Here is a 21,330-nt window from a genome sequence, read left to right as displayed (position 1 = left end):
CTTGAAGCTGTAAACAACTGTGACACACACGACATTTACGTAGGTAGATGAGTCCAAAACAGCCAGCGAGGAAGGAGGATTTATCGAGAAATCCACACCCCCAAGCCTTGCTGGCGTTGCGGTGCTTTCCACAACAACAAAAACTTTGGAAGTGTGTGGGAGGCGACCTGAGGCGCGCTGACGGAGCCTGCGGGTGGCGCAGCCCCCCGGCAGCTCCCACGCCCCCTGGCCAGGCACGGAGGGGCCGGAAACCCGAGGGTTTGACTGCCAGAAGGGCTCGGCAGAACCGATCGGCTCCCGCCGGGGCGCAGCCCCCAGCCCTCAGAACCCGGCAGCGGCAACTCCCCTCACGGCGAGCGCGTCCCGCCCGCTCCCCTCAGGCGCAAGTCCCGCCTCCTCCCGTCAATCTCCCTCTCCTCGCGTCGCCATTGGCGGGGAGCGGCGGCGGCGGCGGTTGGCGGGCGGGAGCCGCCGTTACGGGCCGGGCCGGCGGGGAAGGGGGGGGGGGGCCCGGCCGCCATGCCGAAGCGCTCCTGCCCCTTCGGGGAGGTGGCGCCGCTGCAGCTGAAGACCCGTGTGGGGCTGCGGGAGCTGAGCCGCGGGGTGCGGGCCGAGGAGCTCCGCAGGGAGATCTTCGGTGAGACGGGGCGGGCGGTAAAGGCATGCGGGGGATGGGAGGTGGGGGAGAACTACACCGTCCCGTTCCCTCAGAGCCCCCCGGAGGGCTGAGTGGCGCCGCCGGTAACGCTCATCTCGTGTCCCGCGGCAGAGCGCACCCGGCGGCTGCTCTTCAGGGGCGCCCAGGCGTGTTCTGAGGGCGCCTGGAGCCCGCTCCCCCGGCCCGCTGCCGGCCGCTCAACGCAGCCCGACGGACAGGGCCCGGCCGCCGGCCCCGGGCGGCGCTGGAGCGGGCAGCTGCGCATCGGGCACGACGGGAGGCTGCTGAGGAGCGCGGCCGGCACGGAGAACGGTGAGTGGGGGCCCGGGGGTAGAGGGGTGGGTTTGGAGCCATGGAGTGTGTCCAGAGAGGGGCTACGAGGCTGGTGAGGGGCCTGGAGCACAAGTCCTGTGAGGAGTGGCTGGGGGTGTTTGGTCTGGGGAAGAGGAGGCTCAGGGGAGACCTCATTGCTCTCTGCAACTGCCCGAAAGGAAGGTGTGGGGAGCTGGGGGTCGGCCTCCGTCACAGGTACCTAGTGACAGGACTAGAGGGAATGGCCTTCAATTGTGCCAGGGGAGGTTCAGATTGGAAATTTGGAGACTTTTCTCCTCAAAAAGAGCAGTCAAGCACTGGAATGGGATTCCCAGGGAGGTGCTGGAGTCACCGTCCCTGGGGGTATTCAAGGAGAGGTTGGACGTGGTGCTTAGGGACATGGTTTAGTGGGTGACATTGCTGGTAGGGCGATGGTTGGACTAGATGATCTTGGAGGTCTTTTCCAACCTTAATGATTCTGTGAGGTGCCCCTGCCCGTGGCAGGGTCATTGGAATTAGATGATCTTTGGAAATGGTTTCAGGTGTGGTTTGCTTGTTACTGTCTAAGTGATCTCTCCATTAAGAGGAGTGGGGGGATAAGCCAATAATGGGGTAAGCAGTTGTGTTTTTCAACGCGCTGCTACCTGTAGCTGTAATATCCAGCAGAGACACCGTGCTCTTGCAATTCTTAGAGTTTTCAGGTTCTTTCTCCATTTTGCTATAAAGTACTTATCTACTTAATTGCATCTTTTCCAAGCAGTTCCGCCAGTGGGAGTTTCCAAAGCCTGCTCGTCGTGTGTAAGAACTGCCGATGTCAAGGAAGCGTGCTCGCAGTGTGACCGGTTCGTATGCCAGAGCTGCAGCAGGCTCTGCAGCTGCTGTAACACAGTCACCTGTTCTTTGTGCTCAGTAATTGAGTAAGTGCCTTTTGAACTTCTCAAACTTGTAACTCTGAACATCGGTTGTAGCTTATGAAGTCCCAGCAGTTACCTAGCTCATGCATCCAATTGACTTAAACTCTTTGGTTATTGAATTAGGAGCAGTAAAACTGTCTGAAGCATGAGAAATAAAGTGCTTGTGTGAAGTTGTCTAATCAGTCTTAGTACAAGTTTAGTTCAGCTTCTAATTTAAATGATCTAGGAGGCAAATGTTCCTCTTGCTTTTTCACCAGAAAAGTATGCTAGCCAGTGACGAATAAATACACTATAAAGGAGTCATCTTAAGTTTTGGACACTATTATTAACAAATCTGTGATGTAAAGAAAGTGTGTTGGAGTCCTGTGGTTACAGTTGCTAATAGAATAGGATGGCATTCTTTATGTTCCAAAAGCAGTAGACACTGACTTTGTTTATCTGGTTTTCTTTTTTTCTTTTTTCTCCTAGTTATGGTGATGTTGGTGAGCAAGTTCTCTGCAATGGTTGTTCAATATTTCAAGTCTGAAACCTGATGAAATAGCCCTCAGGGCTAAGATGTCCGTAAAATTCATGAAGTCTCTTCCTTATGGCTGATCAATTAATCCTTTTAGCATGTGAATTAATTATGGAATTTCTATGTTTTATATCTTTATATTGTACTTTTTAATATTGTAGCTAAATAAACTTTTATATTTTGAGGATGTCTAGATTATTTTGAGTCAACTTTCTGCTTTGTCCCCCCATTTGTGATATGTCTATCTAGAAGGGACTACTTTGTGCTCTTAACTGGTATTCCTTGTGTTATAGAGAATTCCAAATATCTATTCAGTTTCTCTCTGCTGCTCATGTCAGGACACCCCTTTTATGGATCAGAATAGAAATAATTTGCTCCTCTTGTGCTTCCAGGTGAGTGTAAATCTGTTCTGGACACACAACCTTTTGTTTATGAGCTAATTTGGACTATCAGTCATGCCTGAAGACTTCTCCTAATAGAGAGTATGCCAATATCTGGTTAAATTTTCATAAACTGTCACAACCATTTTATGATTACTGGCAACTTGAATAGTTTTAATTATTTCTATCCCTTCTTTGATAGGGAAGAACACTGGTGCTAAAGCTTTTGAGTGCAAATGGAAAGCCAACACTTCTCCGAGAGTGTAGTGTCAAAGACTAATTTTGCTGTACCTTCCTTACTAAGTCACTTGCATAGAAAGCAGCTCATTTGTATGACTTGATCATCTCTATTGTACACTTAATACTGTCCTGAATACCCACTAGAAATAGCTCATCTATAGGGGTCTGAGAAATGGTCAGCACTCAAGGATGCGCCTCCACACACGAGCATTCCTCATTTTCCTTTCCTGACATAGCAGAGACCAGTTTGCTTAGTATTGTTTGTGCTGTAGGGGTATGACTGTCATTAAGTACTACTGGAAACCTCCCCCCCCCCAGTAATTTTCTTTTACTATTTTGCTACATTAAGAAAACAAAACTGACCAGACCTTTCATCTTGTGAACCAGCTACAAACCTAAATGGCCTTTATCTTAGTAAAAGGATGACTTAAGTGGATACAGGGAAAAATAAATGACAGATTTGGGAAAGAACAAGATCCTAATATTACTTTGAGCTAAAGCTCCATTTTCCCTTATTACTTGCCTTGAATTTCTAAAACAAGGCCTATCACTTTTGCTTCCCTGTCTTCTCAACTGTCATTAGTCTGTTTTGCAAGAAGTAACTTTCTTACCTCTTTCTAACCACTATAGCAACTTCTGTTTGAAGAACCTCGAAGGCCCTTGCAATGCTAGCTCAGTTGAGAGATGTATTTGTCTCATGGGGAGCTGTTGAAAAAGAATCATAACATCAGGGAATGGCTTAGGTTGGAAGGGACCTTAAAGCCCACCCAGTTCCAACCCCCTGCCATGGGCAGGGACACCCCCCACCAACCCAGACTGCCCAAAGCCCCATCCAGCCTAGCCTTGAACGCCTCCAGGGATGGGGCAGCCACAGCTTCTCTGGGCAGCCTGTGCCAGGGCCTCAGCATGAATAATTTCTTCCTTATACCTGATGTAAATGTACCCTCTTTTAGTGTAAAGCCGTAACCCCTTGTCCTGTTACTACATGTACTTATAAAAAGTCTCTCTCTGGCTTTCTTACAAGCCCCTTTAAAGCACAGAACGGCTGCAGTAACATCCCCCTGGAGACTCCATGCTGCAAATCTTCAGTTTCAGAGCAAATACCGCAGCTCACCAACCGGACCGGTGAGCACAACCAGGTGGGACGTTAGCTGCCACTGAGCAGCAGCACCTCGAGGTGCACGTAGCGGGGCTTTGGGTCTGTCAGCCACAACGCGGCGTGGGCTGCCATTCTCGCTAGGCAGGGAGCGATGCCTCTGTACCTGTAGTGACACTGTAACATCCTTGCGCCCTCTAGGGTGCCCGGGGGGGATTGTGCTGCTACCGTAGCCTGGCTGGTGCTACGTTTCCTCGTTCCGCATACTTTGTAGCCAGCTGGAATGGGAGAGAGCTTACTAGTTGTTACTGCAGCCTGGAACAACTGTAAAATGCGCCTCGTTTCCACCTCTAAAGCAAGCAAACAAGCTGCAGCACGGGCAGTTTAAGTCGGTTGGGTGAGCTAGTAGTGAAAGGATTTGTCAGTCTGTAGTAATCCCATGGCGTTATCTATTCTTTCAAAGCTATCATAGATTCGGAATGACGGCGGCACTCTGGTGCAGTCCCCGGTTGTCAGGATCACAGGGCAGGCAACAACATTGTTCCTATGGTAATCATTGAACACAAAGCTGAGTTTTGTGAATGGGAGGAATCTGAAGCTACCGTGTTTAAATGCTAGTTTGGGGAAACAATTTTAAAACTTGGCTTTGCTTCATTTGAAGCTCTAAGCAGTGAACAAAAATGTTTTTCACTCCAGCGTATTTTTCAAACTGAAACCTTTAAGTGTGTTTCTGTGTTGTTGTTTTTTTTTTTCATTCTCTGGAGAGTGAGAGACTGAAAGCACTGTTTTGCTTCCAGGCTCCTGGAGAGAAGAGCCTTGTTGTTTACAAATGATTTGTGTTTCAGAGAAGTTGATATGTTTTTTGGCTCAGTCACTACTGTATTTCACATAAAGCTGTCTTCTCTAAACCAATGACATGGAATTTGTGGCTTAAACTTGTATTATCCTCTAGCCTGGCCCTTTGGAAGGTGTTTGCTCATCAGACTGAGGAGCTGGTAGAAGAAAAAAGCAGGAAGAGTAGAGTCAGGAAGAGACTGGTGAGAGACTGGGAGGAGTAGGGATGCTCTTGCATTGGGGTTGTGCATCATGTGTGTAAGAAAAGTTTTTTAGTGGTTACCAATTCCTGTGCTTGTCTGGATTCAGAAGGTGTGAAAAACTGCTTCTCATGGGCTTGTATTTCCCAAAGCTTCATTACTGAGGAAAGCTCCAGCTCTTGTTTTGCAGTTCTTAGATGAACAGTCAGAGGTAGGACTGGGGACTGGTTTTCAGTTTTTGTCTTGCCTTAAAAAAACAACAACAGCAACAACAAGAAACTGTGAAAGGGAGAGATGTCCAAGCTTTTTTTCCTTTGTCTTGTTAATGTCTATTCACAAGGCCTTGTTGTCTGTCACTGGTCACAGAACTGTATGTTGTGTACTCAGTGGACTACGTGGTAGAGCCAAAGAAATCATCTGTTCTATTAACTGGGCAGGAAGATGTTCTTTTATCCTGTGCTTTGCTGTTTTGTTCTTCCCCTCCTCTTCAGTGCAAAGTACTAAAACTAAAAGTTTTCGTGGCGTTCAGAGGAAAGGGGATTAGTTGAGGAGCTAGCGTATGGATGGGTGAAAATATCCTACAGTAAGGTTTTGGGGGATGGAAGCAGAACTTCTTTTAAGGCCTGTCTATCATTACTGGTGAAGTAAATCTCAGAGAACCCAATCTGATGTCTAAAAGGGAGCAAACTCATCTGATTAGGATTGGCCAACGCTTTGTTTCTGTGCTATGTTTGCTAAGTTTCCCATCAAGCTGAGATCCCAAGCTGTCATAGAAATGTGTGAGGTTGTCCTGGAGCGGGAACAAACCTCAAACCATCCAACGGAAGCAGTCTACCAATGGGAAGAACAAAACCCATACGGGTCGTATAGGCAAACTTTGGGTATCACTGTTTTGTAGATGTGAAACGTGTGGGTTTGGTGGCAGACTCGTCCATCTTTTATTCCTCCTTCAGGCTTTTGCATGAGGACAGATAAGGCTAAGACTGACCGTGTATACTTAGGTTCCTTATGCTGTTTCTTCCACTCTTTATGGTTTTTCCATGCTGGTTCTTCCAGGAGAAGGCAGCAAAGCTTTGAGTATTGTTTTGTTCATATTGAAATAAATTGGTTAACCTATTAAAAGTAGCCAAGAGGCTTCAAAAAGTGTTAATGCTAGTTTAAAAAATAAATAGAAGCAGTGTAACTCAAAGACCAACTCTGCTTATAGATAGAAAATAAGAATACAATTACTCTAAATGTTACATTCCATTTTATGTTAATAAAATTGTTATACAGTGAGGGATCAGATAGTTGCTAGGTATTTATAATGTTTTAAGGACTATCACAGCTATACCAATAGCTTTCTTTTATATAGTTATTTGTAAAAATGTTGAAATATGCTCCCTACAGTTGATTGGATTTTGAGCTGCTACCATTGTAATACAAGTTTTAATGATATTTGTTACTGCCATATTCTCTGGGCGTTTGTTATTTTGTAAGGTTTGTTTTAGTTTTGTTTTGTTTTTCCCTTAAGGAAAGTCCTCAGCTCCTGGAATCAAATGATTACATTTTTATTACAAGTTTAGATCTCATGGTTGTAATTTCCACTAAAACCTAGTGACAAGACATTTTATTGCATACCTCTCACAGAGGTGGTTATTGCTTAAAGATCTTATGGTTGCAGGATTTATTTTAAACGTCAGGATTTCTTTAATTCTATTTTCTTACATTGCTTTATTCAAGTGTAATAGCTGAAATCACAATTCTCATCTCATTTGTTATTTTCTGTAAGAAATGGGTGTTTCTGCTTCTTTCCCGGACAAACCCACTTGCAGGTAGCGAGGCCAGTTACCTACTTGATAAACCCGCACAGCGATGTAAAAATCACCGCCGGTCCACCAGGCGGTGTCTCGATCTGCTCTACAGACACATGCGCTTAAATCTGCAGTCAAGTTCTGAAAATCGCCTGAGGCTCCCTGAGCAGAAGTCGGCTTTAACCTGATCAGCCTCGGGACGAACGAACGGCCGTGTTTTCTCGCCTTTTCAGAAGTTTCGCGCTATATCCACAAGGTGGCATCACTTCGCTACTTTTGAGTAGATTTTTGCCAAAGTTCCCTTTGTAGCCCTTACAGTTTGATCCATACCGTTATAATTGTGCTGACAGTTTTATTTTTCTTTTGTTTTGCCTTTAAATGCCCGCCTTATAAATCCGTAGGTCCAAAGCAGATATTTACAAAATAATAGTTTATCCAAAATAGTAGTAGTTAAATATAGCCTGAAATTCACGATGAAACTCACCTTCTTGCTGTCTACAAAGACGAAAGCAAACTGTAATGTATGTGCATAAACATGAATTAACAATTTTTTTTCTTTAAATTTTAAGGTGTCAGTATCATAAAACACATTTATTATTTATGCATATGCCAGGCAATATGCAAGTTGTTTTTTTTTGTTGTTTTTTTGTTGTTGTTGTTGTTTTTGTTTTTAAAGGAAAAAAAACTACGACCTTGCATCACATTCCACATCTTCGTTAAATTAACATCACACACAAGTTGCTTCTCAAGGACGTGACAGTTGTGCCAGTGGCAGGAGTGTGAAGCTGTGTTTGGAAATGTACCAGAGGGTGCAGAGTGAGGAGGACAGCGTCACTACGAAGCTGCAGGCCATCATCTTTGGAAGGCAGTGCTACCTGGGGAATGGTCCTGATGATTGCAGAAAGATGAAGGTTTGTGCCATTCTTCAAAGAGAACAATTTGAGGAACTACGGGCTGGTCAGTGTGACCGAAGTCTGTGGAAAGGTTACTGAGTGAATCCTCACAAAGCTGCGTCCAGCGCTATGTCCAGACACAGAAAGGTTAAGAACACAACTGGGAGCAATCAACATGGATTTATCAAGGGCAAATTAGTCTGACCAAGCTTAACTGCCTTTTGTGATGAGATGAGCAGCACTGGATGAGAGGAGAGGAAGCAGCGTCATTTACCTTGATGTTAGAAAGGCATGCAGCAGTCCCCAAAGCGCTCTTGTGGAAAGCAGAATAGGAGAGGTGCAGTTTGGACACATGAATGACAAGGTGGGTGGAAAGTTCACTGAACTCTCAGACACAGAGGGCTGGGACAAGCAAGGCAAATGCCAACAGCAGCATTCCCTGGGACTTGCTGCTGGAGCTGCTGCTGTTGAACATTGAACACCTCCACTACTGACCTAGGTGATGGGGCAGAGCAGACCCATAGCAAGCCCCTGGCTGGCACCAGCCCGGGAACAGTGCGGGTGAGCTCTGCAGGGCAGGAGCTGGGTGTCCCAGTGGGCAGGGTGCACGTGAGCCACAGACCAGGTGGGCAGCGTGAGCGAGAGCAGAGCCAGCGTGGTTCTGGGCATGAGATCCAGAGGTGCCGTTCCGCACAGAGGCTTTCCTCATCCCGAAGACCCCGCAGTGCAGAGGCAGGCAGGAAGCCTGGCTACTTCCGTTGCACAACAGGGCACGTCTGCGGCCTTCGCAGGCTGTCACAGGCACTAATGTTTTAGGATTGTAAGGCTGACTCTTCACATGTGGTGCTTTTGAAGACTGAAGAATTTACAGTACTGGTGAAACCCTCTGACACTCTTTGACCTGCTCCATTCTTCTATGCGTTGATTACTGATATCTCTCAGAAATGAGGAACTGGTAAAAGGATATGTGGTCTGAGTATGTCCACTCTTGCATCCTGTTTACTCTGCTAGAACTACTCGTATGATGAAAATTACCCATATCCTTCTGTGTTTTGGTGTGTTGTGCTGTAGAGTGCAGGACTTTGCAGAATGCAGGTTCCTGAGCCTATAGAAATTGATAAATTTTCAACCAAACAGCTTATATACATAAATGCATTAGTTTCTGTATCTCAGTCCCAGCAAGTTTCATTTTAGGAGCTTGATTCTCCCACGCTTTCTTGCACTGAGTAATAGCTTGCTAAATGAGTAATCTAATTGTTCTGATTTCTCTTTCAATGATACCAAGATTATTTACTGCCGCAAACTAGATTGGAAAATGTTTTTAAAGCCAGTAAAAAATAAGGTTAGAAACCTGGGATGGTACTTGTTTTGGAGGAACGCTGTAAGGAATTATTGCGGTATAGTAAAACATACGTCTGAAAGTGTATTCAATGTGCAAATTTTCACAGTCTCCTCACTAAAATGTTAAAAGAAGAAAGCTCAAACACTTTCTTCATAATGTTTCAAATTCAGCTGAGTGGTTTAATTTGAGGTTGTTCTAGAAATCTTCACTTCTCTGAAAATGAGAGAACTTGCTTTCAGTTGGCTGCAGTCACGGTGATGGTTACTACTTAAGGAGCTGGTTCAAGATACTTGTGTGTTTAGATGGGTCAGATTTTGACATGAATTCTAATTCAGCAATTATATGGAGTAAAGTAAAGAAGCTCTATAGAATAGTACTTAGTTCATATTAGCACTGTTCAACAGCAACTCTAAGTCCTGAAAATACCTTTGAGATCTTCCTGAATTGTTTTGGGTCTTTGCCTAATGAGTGCAGCGTCTTAGTGAGACTGAGAACTAGAATTTACTGTAAACCAAATTAGGGGGGATTTCCTTCTTCACTAGCACAAGTCTCCTACCCTTTATTTACTCTGTGTGTTTTCATAGACTGACATATTCATGTTTATAATCATTGCTATAACCCTGCATTTCCTCATACGTCGTCTACCCGCTCTGTCCATTTTGTGCTGATACAGCAATGACTCCTGCACTTCTGTCCACTTCAACACTATTAATTTTTCTTTCTGTTGCTGTAGTTCTGTCCCTTTTCCTGATGAAGAGGCCAGCTGAGCTCGTGATGCTGTCCGTTCATTGCTGATGGTGTTTGTAATCTGCTGCCAAACGATGTCATTTCTGGTTCTTTGATCTTTTCTGGAATGCCAGGTATTGTCTTCAGCTGTTTTACAGTGCAATCACAGCTTAGTATGCAAGAGTCGTGACTTGGAGCTTTATCTGAAATTTCTGGAGTAAGAATTTCACGGGCAGGCTCTTCTATCCGAGTTAAATGAAAACTTTGATAACGAGTGCTTCGGAACTGAGACTACCTTTTAATGTTTTTAGTGGCGTACATCACTTGCACATGAAAACTAGTTCAAACCTCAACATTTGCTCTCTGTATTTCCTGAGAATTTCAGTTCTTGCAAGGATTTTAACTTTATACCTCCGCTCAGAATATTTTCGTAGTTTGCTTAACTCCTGCTACCATCTGTTGTTCACTAACTACTCAGAGCCAAGAGGGCTGATGGAGATCTGAGTTCTCTTAGATCAGCACTTGGCACTGCGAGTTTTTTCACAACCCAACAAGCAGTTCCAACAGCTGCATGTATGAATCACTTAAGTTATAGTACCCTGCAGCACTCGGTTAAGAATGGTTTTTGACAATCTGGTCAGATGCCACACAAGTGAAAGTGCTGTGAACTGAGCTTCTTGGAAGGTGTGACATAAATGTAAGATCATTATTTTGATGCTTATTTTAATGTAATGTGCTCTAAAGTTTCATTCTTGTTCAGAATGCTTTTGAAATACTAGATTGCACAAAGATTTACCATTAACTACAAAAAAAGTCAGTAGGTTGGGAGGGTTGTTGTTGGTTGTTACAGCAAACTATTCTGGCACGTTCCCCGTGGTATTTCGTATTACTGAGATAGTTTGCCCCAGCAGTAGAACTGCTCTTCACGTGCTCTTGTGTTAGTCTATATTTAAACCTGTCTCCAGCAGTATTTTATTTCAGTTGTTTTAGTCTGGTTTGCTGAGCTGTGGATATATTCTTGATTATGTTGTATATTTATTGAGAGATTTGCTACCATTTACTGTTCTTTTGCAAATGCTACAAAGCCTCATTTCATTCAGCATTTAGCAAGCTACAAGACCACTTCAAGTTTTATCAAGGGGATAGCGTGGATTCCGTGTTGGTTTTGTAGCAGGTAACTGCGTGTACTAACAGAGAGCCCAAAGGATCGGCTTTTCTACAGGTGTAAACCAGCCCCGTGTCATTGAGCAAATAGAGCTACACAGCTGAGGATCTGGTCCTGCGTGTAATTTGTTATGCTCTACTATTGTCGTTGTTTGTTTAACGATAACCATTGCTTTGGCTGAGCATTTTACCTGAGACCATTCACAGAAGAATTTACGGAGTCCCTATGTTTGTATTTCACTTAGCTGCCTAAATGGGGAGGGCACATCAAGACACAATAGATAGACAATCAAGACGATGTATTATCTTGATTCTATTTTGAAGCTCATCTCTAGACTGGCTGGAGCCAAGCAGGGTAACTGGGACAGTATCATTCAGGAACAGGGTGTTGAATTTTCCCTTGCCTCTGGGCAATTTCCCCAGAGCTGCCTGTCAGGACTTCCCCATGGTTTCTCTTCGAAAATGACACCAGTGGGTACCCAGGGGACAATGAGGAATGGGCGCCAAAGACAGAAAGCATCAGTCATTCCCATAACTAGGGTGGGAAAGGGCATGATTAAGTCTTCTGTTTCAAGGGTTTAACTTTTTTTTTTTTTTTTTTTTTTTTTTTGAGTCAGACTGCCGGCCTTTCACACCACTAGAAGAGAGGATTAAATTGGTTTTAGGATGTGCAGGCTGCAGCCCGAGACAGTGAACTTGAACATGGCGAAGAAGGTTGGTGTTAGTTTCCCAGATTTTAGAGAGTTCTTAAGAGTTTATGAGAATTTTAAAGAGTTAAAGAGAATACGGAACAGGTTGGAGGGCCTGATCTAGTGGGTGGCACCCCTGCCCGTGGCAGGGGTTGGAACTGGGTGATCTTTAATGTCCCTTCCAACCCAAACCATTCTATGATGCTAAGTAAATGTCTTCCAGCTGAGACTTTAAGTCAGTGTCTTATCAGGGATTTAAGTGCAGCTTGATATAGCACCCTGGATATGTTAAACTGTACTTCTTACTACAATGAAAAGATAAGCTAGATAAAGGACTGAGAAATGGTCGGGTTTGCTTTTCCCAGATTTGTTATGTTTACCAGGTGGAAGATCACACAGCTTAGGGATACCCTGGAACAGAAATGGATGCTGTGCAGTGAGGGATGACCAGAGTTCTTTTAAAGCAACTCTATTCTAATTCTACTAAAGAAAAAGGAGCAAATGACAAAAGGTGTAAGGCAGTTATCTCTTCTTCCTGCCCTAGTCATTTCTAGTTGTGGATTAACAACAGAGTTAATACTTAAAATACCAGGAAGAGGAGGAAGTAATTTTAAAACTCAAGGGGAGAAGCGCTCTTTGCTTTGGTTGGGCCAGTACTGCATGCCAAGAGGTCATGTTTCTACAGGAAAGCCTGAGGATGTAGGTGTATAGAGAGTGTAAGGTAGGTTTGGGACAGGTGACAAAAGTTCAGTTTACCTAATGTAAAATTAAGATTTATTGCTTGAGCACGGGTAGAGCTGAATACTTAGAGCCAAGTACTCTGCTGACTTCAGTATTGTGTGTCTTCTAGGAAAGTCCCTATGCCCAGAGAGGCAGCAGACGTAGCCCTGACCCCACTGGAAACTACAGCTAGGGCTTTCTTCCAGTCCGTACGCCGTACCAGGTAGTGTTAATGGGGGAAGGAAGTCGTGCACCACAGGCCATAACTGCCCTAACTCCTTCGGTCATTCCATCCACACCTGTCTGAGAGATGAAGGAAAGAGTGTTGCAGCTTCTTAGTACCGTTTGAAATGGAGCATAGCTGTATGTTGGGTTTCTGAAGTCTCTGTAGTGACCTGAGGAGCAGCATCAGGATACCACCCAAGAAACAAATAATTATTTAAATTAAGAGATACTGTCAGTTCTTAACACACCCGCTAGAAGGGACTGCAGAAGGTCTGAAACAGGCTAAGGCGGCATAACAAAGAATGAATGAAGGCAGGGGGAAAGAGGGGAAAAAGATTCTTGTCTGCTGCAGAGAGATGGGAAGGACAGTGTGAGAAGGAAAACATCAAAAGGCACAATGAAGAGAATGGGGATTCAAACAAAACTGACTTAAAAGTAGGTGAATGGGGAGAGGGTACAGAACAGTGGGGCCTGGTCTTTGTAGGTAAGGCACAGCAATCTGCATCCAGGCTCAGTGCGGCGGGGAAGTGAAAGCCCACCTCCATGTGCCAGCTTTTTTCTGCTCCCAAGAGAGGAGATCTGCTCTCCCGAAGCCAGACAGATGGCATTGCCATTGCCTGTGCTCCTGTGGGGGATTTTTCCAGATGGGGAGTTGGAAGCTTCTTTGTGCTGTTACAGCCTTCCTCTCTAGCAGCTCTCGACTGCTCGGGGCCTCCACCAGTCTGTGTACCCATATCATATGCTACTTGCACATGCACACACATGCGTCTTGGTACTGTGCGAATTTCAGCTGAACCTGTTGGAGATTGCTAACAAAAACTGAGTTACCAGCGCTGATCTTAAAGGAAAGATGAGGTGACTGCTTTGCACAGAGGAACCGCAGGCAGCGCCGCCTCACACAGGAACTTCATCGGTCAGTCTCTGTCCTTTCCCACCTCTGACAGATACAGAAGATGGCACAGAAATGACAAGTTTCTTTAAGTTACCTGGAAAACCACTGGGTGATGCAGGAAGCATCACCTTCATCACAACTCAATGAGCTGTTCACTGGCATAAAACAGGACAAATCAAAGGAAGGCCATTTTAAATAATACACAGCCACCTTTGATCTCTGCTTCCTTAACAGCTGAGCAAATGAGCACAGAAAGTAAAACTCTGGAAAGGTAATGTAATTTCAGGTTTTACAATCAAGTAAAGGGAGACACTAAGTTTGTTCCTTTTATCTTGGTTACACATTAAATTTATGACAACCTCACCACTGTACATAAGTACATTCTGTTTTGCTTTCTTATATTTCCCTTCCTCTGCAACTTTGCAGCCTGCAGTTGCACCTTCCCTCTGCTTTCATTCAGTTTCATTTCATGCTTGTTACCGGATTGTCACCAGGTATTCCTGGCTTCCTGGTTAGCTTCATTTCCCCAGGATTATCAAAAAAAAAATACATGGAAAGCCTACTATATGCTGCAACTGCCTTAAAAATAGTGTTACTCTATTTTCATTGATAAAAGTCACAAAACGGCAAGTGTTCTGGTCTTTTGCTACATCAATACATTCTATAAAATAATCTCATCAATTTATCAAACAGTAGGAAAGTTCATCTATCATTTAGAAAAGCGGCCAGGCCAGGCCTATGTGTGGGAAAAGGCGTTGTAGTTGTCCTTCAACATCAGATTCGCACTTCGTTGAATTTAAATAAATAAATAATAAACAATAAAAACAGGCTAAGGAGCAGCACAGACCTTGCCCTCAGACATTCGTGGGCTCCTGAGGCACTGCTGAAATGCAGAGAGCTGCTGGAGTCGGTTACGTCAGGCACTGTAAATCAAGCTGCCATTTTCAAGAGCAGTCAGAGAACTGGAAGCATCTGGAAATCTGTGGGGTACAGCTGCAAAGCTCGGGGTGCAAGGCACCTTCAGGGAGCTGGCAGCCGCAGCCTGCACGAGAACTTGTGAGTGACCTGCATCAGATAGGTGAACAAAGCATTAAAGGGATGGAGATATCTGGGGCATGGCACTGCGGAAAGAAACAGCTGCAAGCTCCACATCCAAGCAGGGATGGAAGTAACTGGTGGCGATCCTGCTAATGCAGCCTGTCAGAAACAGCCAGAGGGTCCTGCTCGATTGCAACTCCTGCAAAGCAGACATCCTCCCTCACTTCAAAGTGCAAATGTCTGTTAAGGTTTTCTCTCCATAATTCACTGCATTATGCCAGGAAGGACTATCGAGCATCCCACCTGCCTGCAGCCAGCTTAAGCAACGCAAGGGCAAGTATTGGTGCTCCTGCTTTAGAGGGCTGCTCTGACAAGCTCCAGCTTGGTGAGTAACAACGTGCTAGGTACAGCGTACTTCTCATACCCCTGGGACAACTACCCGCAAAAAAAATCTCCAACCATAACGCAATAAAACGTGCGTGAGTTTAACAAAGATCCATACTTTGCTTAAATCAGTAATTACAGTGAACTTGGGATGACCAGCACCAGCAACAAAGTAAAATGATAAAAAACAGGTGATTTGTACTACTGGGAGCATCCAAAGCAAGGATGGTGCTCGGTCACACAGACTTTCATGAAAGTAGCATAGAGGTCTTGTCAGTCCTGAGGTACAAATACACACCAGAGAAAAATGCACAAAGAACCTCTTTCACTGAAGTGTGGGCTCTCAAATTCAGAGAAAAATTAATTTCTTAAGTTGTGTTTCTCATCTGTTTCTGTGATGAATTTTCACTCTTGTTCTCAAAATAGTTTTAGTACCTGCTGCAGGGTGAGCATGTAACTTAAAAAAATGCAGAACTGTAAAGACCCTCAGAGTTCTGAAAATACCTCATCCGCAGTCTGTGAGATCTGTGCTTAGCTTCTTGAAACAAACTCAGAGACCCAAGGAAGATGCAAAATACAAGCAGGGACAACGATGTGACAGAAGACAGGAAGAAACAGTGTGAAAAAAAAATAAAAACCAGATCACTGGGCTTACATTTAACACAGGAGGATGTTCACAAAGTCCATCTCTAGGGAAAGAGGTAGTGAGCAGCAGCACAACCACGTGAAGCAATGCTTCAGTGAAGGAAAAACACCAGAGCTACAAGCACTCTGAAAAAACACAGAGAAGTGTTTTCCCATACAAAGTCCTTCATCTGGTCCTCAACAGAGGACCCACCATGCCCACAACACCAGGAGGGCGACCAGCAGTAAACAACTAAACAAATAAAGAGGAGGAAGAGAAAAAAAGCACGCAGGGACTACTGTAATAAAATGGCTTTGTTAAAATGATTTCAGACACAGAGCAACCAGTCATCACCTGATTAGAATGCAACATATGTTCCATTAGACAGAACTACGAAACGTCTGTACACTCAGCTGCATTTGGGATAATAAGCTCTCATTTGCTATAGGCACTGTATGTTCTTTTCGTTTTACTTCTAGTGGCAATTAACCTCCCTGTTATTAAGAAAATTGAGCTCGAAGTGGAAGACAAACACACTCATTTGCAGCGCTGAAGAAACAAGATCCTTTTACATAGGCTCATTTCTTCAAATGTGTTTTTTACCTCCCTAACTCTTTTAGACAAAGTGAAGCAAATCCAACCTTCCTCTGAACTTACCAACTCCCAGACTCCTGGCAGAAGCCCCGTGCAATGCTCTCAGGTGCTTTTTGCTTGCGAGCTTCTCTTCTGCAACCCCATCTCCCTGGGGTCTGTGTTCCCACCATACATTGGGACCTCTAATTTTGGACCACCATCCCAAGTTGTGCTACTGGAGATAAAACCTCACTTAGCACAGGCTTGTCAAAAAGAAAAGGTTATTTTATCTGACAAGGATTTTCTTTCAGGAACCACGAGTATTAAGAGTACAGCACTCTTGCACTGATCATTTAAGTGCACGTAAACAATCCAAGCTACATACAAGGAACTTCACCCCCAATTTCAAATAATCAAGGAAAAAATTCACCTCAAATCTCAAAAAAAAACACCATGGTTTGGAAAACTGGGAGCAAATTCAAACAGCAGAGTATTTCAGGCCTGCATGAGAGCAGCACAGCAGCTGGGGAGCATGCAGAGCTTACCTTCTGGAAAGATGATGATGCACAAAGAAAAATGAAGAAAGAGCAGTTTGTTTTGCTTTGGAGGTGAGAGGTCAGAGTTTGTGCAGAACTTTGGATGCCATAAACCACAGCGGTCATCTCCCAGTTTAAAGAGAAAACAGCCTGCCAAGCCTGATGGGATTGCAGTGGATGTTTCGGTTTCTCAGGAGAACACAAAGTGGAATGTGCACAATCACACAGGTTTGGCCAAAGCCTCTCAGCCCCAAACAGCACAAGCAGCAGTGTCTGTGCTGACCAGCACTCAGCTGGCCTTGTCTCCTGCCTGCCCTCAGTGGCACACAGAGAGCCACGGTACTTACCTGCAGCTGCGAAGGTTGTGTTGTTTTCTTTTTCCCATTTTCCTCCCAGCCTGAGTTTACAACCAAGTTCCTGGGCTGCAGTGCACGCATATGACCAAAGTGCTGCAGGCAGACGTTATAGCGTTTGTCCCAGCACAGTGCTCAGGAGGCACCATCTTCACCTCAAAATGGGATTCAACTACCCTAACCTCTGCAGATGCTTCGGGGTCAAGGATTAGACGCAAGACAAAAAATAAAGAGGGAAAAGGCAGGAGATGGCACAGGTCCGTTTGACCAGCCAGGATACCTGACTTGCCATCACAACAAGGAGAGTTTTAAGCATGAGTTCAAGGAAGGGAACAGTTCAGTAGATGTTTGGGGGACATTCCTCCCACGTACAAGTAAAAAACTGAAGGCAAAAATGGCTGCACAGAAATAGGGGTTAGAAGACACTGAGACCAGCATTGCAGCAGTAGAGGAGAAACACTGACAGCGAACATGGGAGAAGGCTGTAAAAAGGAGGACCAGTAGCACGGTCCAGTGGAGGAGTCACACTCAGTACAGGAACACATGGTGAAAAAGAAAATAAAGCATCAGATCAATGATCCTTGCTGCAACATCTACCACCAGAACATGCTAACATTTGTCAGCACCAAAGGGAAGAACAAGGAGGTCTGAGCAGCATAGATGGTTTGGAGAGTTTTGTTTTAAATAAAACAGCTAAAGGAACGTACAACATTTAAGCAGTTGCTGGATATATGAAAGCAATCTGAGGTGAATGAGATGGTTCGTAGACTTTTGTGACAGGGAAGGACAACAGCATGGAAAACAGCTACTAGTTTTCTCTGCTAAATCCAAACTTAAAAAACATGCTTTATGTTTGCAGTAGACAGCTGTAACAGATAAATATTCAACCACAGATGACAGGCTTTGAATATTCACAGGTGAAATGAGATATAACACCCAGAAGACCCCACTGCGTTCAGGTGTGGCCCTCAGTTCACTGTTGCTAACGCTGTTAAAATTCCTAGAATCTTTTAGCCTTTCAACCACCCCCATTCCCCCCACCTCCATCTTACATGGAACAAAAATCCAATAGCAGCAACTGACAGAAAAATACCGAGACAAAATCAGCCTCACCAGAACAACCTGATCCACATCTGTTCCTGCACTTGGAAAACCAGATTTTCCTTGGGGCAGATGATGGTAACCTTTGCTCATTTGTGTTGCCTATATTTGGATGCACAAAGTGTGTCAGTTCAGAACTTGTCGGGGCTTGTAGACATGCAGAAGGGTTCTTTGGACTTCATCCCTGGGCTGGCAAACTCGGATTAAGATTTAGAAGCAAAGGGAGAAGAGGTAGATCAGACCTGCAGAATGGGAATAGGCAGTCCAGCATCAATTTAAGGTACCCTCTATAGAGAAACAGATTGCTCCTTTCACCTTCCATCTTTGCATTAAATGTGCTGTAAATTCTACTGGGAATGACAGCCTATTCCCTGAACCCGGAAACGTTCTGGATATTTAATGGCTTACTACAGTTGCCACTTCTGTGCTCAGTTTGAAGCTCACTAGAGTTGTTCTTGGATCTTCTTGCCTTTTCCTCTGTACTCTTGTTTGAAAAAGGAGATTCCAGCCTTGTGTAACTAGCTCCTAGAAGCGATTAATACTAGTCCCTAGAAAGGAAATGCAGTATTATCTATTATACACTGGCCAGAGTGACTGGAATAGAAATACCTTTGAAGATCAGGGCATCAGTAACACAATCTCACTGGCATCAGGAGGACAGCAAATAGAGGCTTGTCCTCATTCACCTCAGGACCATGTACTTCTGGAACAGGGTGTATTTCTCTTAAACATTTTCCAAAATTGTCTTTGCATTATGATCAGCACAGAGATGAAACAACTTAAATCTCTCAAAGACGTGCACACTTCACAGGCTAGTAACTGGAGTGAACGTTGTATCTACAGCTTCGGAAGTTTCCTACCACAATAAATAAGAACCTAACTTGTTAAAGCAATTTTTATTTAAGTATTTGGAGGGAAACTTTCATATCATAAGTAAAAATACTAAAGTTGAATGTTGTTAAAAAAAAAAGTCAAGATGATGGGTTCTCTGTGCAAACACAGCAGTTTCTGGTGGAAAGGGGAAGCAAGGGTATTCATAACATACTCCCTTTCAAATAAAAAAAAATAAATGCTAGTTAACTGCAGTACATGTCATCATTTTTATACAGTCAAGAGAATGAAAAACAAAAAATAAGCAATTTAAGAGAACGCAACCTACAATGGAATAAATTCATTCGCAGGAGAGACAGAATAAGACTGCTTTTATGAAAATTACAAAGAAACATGATACAACAAAAACAGGGTGTGGGGAATTTTTCCACTAAGATTAAAAATGAAAAAAAAATTCACTTTTTGAACACCATTATTATTCAAACACATATGAAGTTTCAACCTAGGTTTTTTTTTTATACATGGGAAACACTGTTAAAGTGAATCTTCAAGAGTGAGAAGGCACCATGAACTGTCAGCTGATACCTTTAATGCACACTCAAGAAAGAGGAAATGATCTGGCATGATGCAAAAAATCATTAAGTGTTTATATATATTCATATATCTTTCCATAAAAAAAAAAGCGGCAACAAGTCATTACTTCAGTGCCAAAATGTACTTTTGTCTGGTTGACTCACTCGTAAAGACGATTTCTCACTTAGACCTGTATGGTATTTGTATACAGTGGTGCAGGTGGGTGATTCTGTGTTGTTGCATTTCATATTAGATTGGTAAAGTAAGCATTTTCTATGTTCTGAGAAGCCAATCCTATGAAGTATTCCTAAACTCTACGCAAATGGAATAATTAAATGCACTGTCTTGCACGGAATACTCATCTGTACGATGTAGCATTGGACTAGATTCCACTGGATTCAGTTTGATATGTAATGTCTTGTAGCAGATGTTATAACAAAAATAACTCTTGCTTTTTGATTTACCTCACTGAGGCCATTAATGCTGTTCCTATAGGTGGTTTTCTGGAGCTGGATGACATTTCACTGCTGTCCAAAATGAGTTTGAACCTTAACCCTCCAGAGTTTGTTCACTTTGTTGCTTATATTATTGCACTAGCTACTAAAGTCTTATATCTTCCTATATAAATCTAATTGTTCAGAGTGCAGATTCTATATTTAGATAATGAACTGTATGAAATAAATAAAATAAGGGGATTTTCTGGTCAGAGTTGATGATATGTTGAATACCTTAATTAATTCTAAAGTAAACAGTTTTGGTGTATATTCGTAAAAACACCATTCAGCATAAAAGCCTTGACGTAATACTTTAAGAATGGATTCATTTTCCTTCTCAAAAATGCATCAAAGAATTGTTTTAAATACAGAATCTGTGAGGCTTCCTACAAATTCATCTAAATAGTAATACAAACACAGTTTGTAATTCAGATAATATAGAAAGTTCTCTAGTGTCCATTGAAGTAAGGTCCCCAAAATGCAGTCTGTTTTGTTTCTGAACGGGAAAACATTGCAAAATATTAAGCGGTTCCACTGGCTGAATAGGAGAACTGAGGAAAATGAGGTCTTCTCTCATTATCTATACAATCCATGCTGTCATCTGAAAAATGGGGGAAAAAAAAGGCATTAAGCAACATTTGTAACCTTTTTATTGTACATAAACAAACAGTAATGCACAATAAAGCTCTCAGAAAATTCAGCATTGCTTGCTTTTCTCTTCCACAACTTGAAAGGATAAAGACACAGCAAGTCTGAAATCTCGCCCCATTCAATGGGCATCAGAAAATTCCGGTTGTTGTATATGCATTCCGCTGTTTGGATGTCCATTTGAAATTGCCAGGGGTTGCATTGCTCAAATTCATGTTCAGTGTTTGAATCTCTGGCAATTGCTATTTCAAAGTATTGAACATGCTCCGTCAGCATGAAAAATATTTTGATTGAATATGGACATTACCCCATACTCAACCGACTGCCTGCACATACACCAGTGTGTGAACAGATGTACACATGCAAAGCTCATGAACAGATTTTTTTTTTTCCAACAGGAGACTATCCAGATTTTGAAGACAACAGTACAAATGACATCAATATACTCTAAAACGGGTTTTTCATTTCCCTAGCAGGAAAAACATGTGGAAGAGTTGAAATGGATGTTTTTCTGTATGTTCTAAGAGACTGGATGACCTAGCAGCAAATTATTTCTGGTCGTCTGGAGGACGCAGTGAGAAA

General features: G+C 43.5%; 2 protein-coding genes across 2 annotated transcripts in view; one reads left to right on the top strand and one right to left on the bottom strand.

Moving 5' to 3' along the window:
• Positions 1-477: 477 nt before the first annotated feature.
• On the top strand, positions 478-2,591 carry LOC118157415 (apoptosis regulatory protein Siva-like). The gene is made up of 4 exons (XM_035311725.1): positions 478-637; positions 770-970; positions 1,731-1,887; positions 2,353-2,591. Exons 1-4 carry the CDS (start codon positions 520-522, stop codon positions 2,408-2,410), a joined length of 534 nt encoding a protein of 177 aa, XP_035167616.1. The 5' UTR covers positions 478-519; the 3' UTR covers positions 2,411-2,591.
• A 16,492-nt stretch (positions 2,592-19,083) lies between these two features.
• LOC118157413 (RAC-alpha serine/threonine-protein kinase) overlaps positions 19,084-21,330 on the bottom strand; it is a 72,606-nt gene continuing 70,359 nt past the window's right edge. The window contains exon 14 of the mRNA XM_035311723.1: positions 19,084-20,701. Within this exon, the coding sequence (XP_035167614.1) occupies positions 20,622-20,701 (80 nt within the window). The 3' untranslated portion in view covers positions 19,084-20,621. The remainder of the gene's footprint in view (positions 20,702-21,330) is intronic.

This window comes from Oxyura jamaicensis, assembly GCF_011077185.1.
Source record: "Oxyura jamaicensis isolate SHBP4307 breed ruddy duck chromosome 5 unlocalized genomic scaffold, BPBGC_Ojam_1.0 oxy5_random_OJ106518, whole genome shotgun sequence".
NCBI classification, from domain to species: Eukaryota; Metazoa; Chordata; class Aves; order Anseriformes; family Anatidae; genus Oxyura; species Oxyura jamaicensis.
The sequence above is the reverse complement of the archived record's forward strand: the minus strand, read 5'-3'. Positions and strand labels throughout refer to the sequence as shown.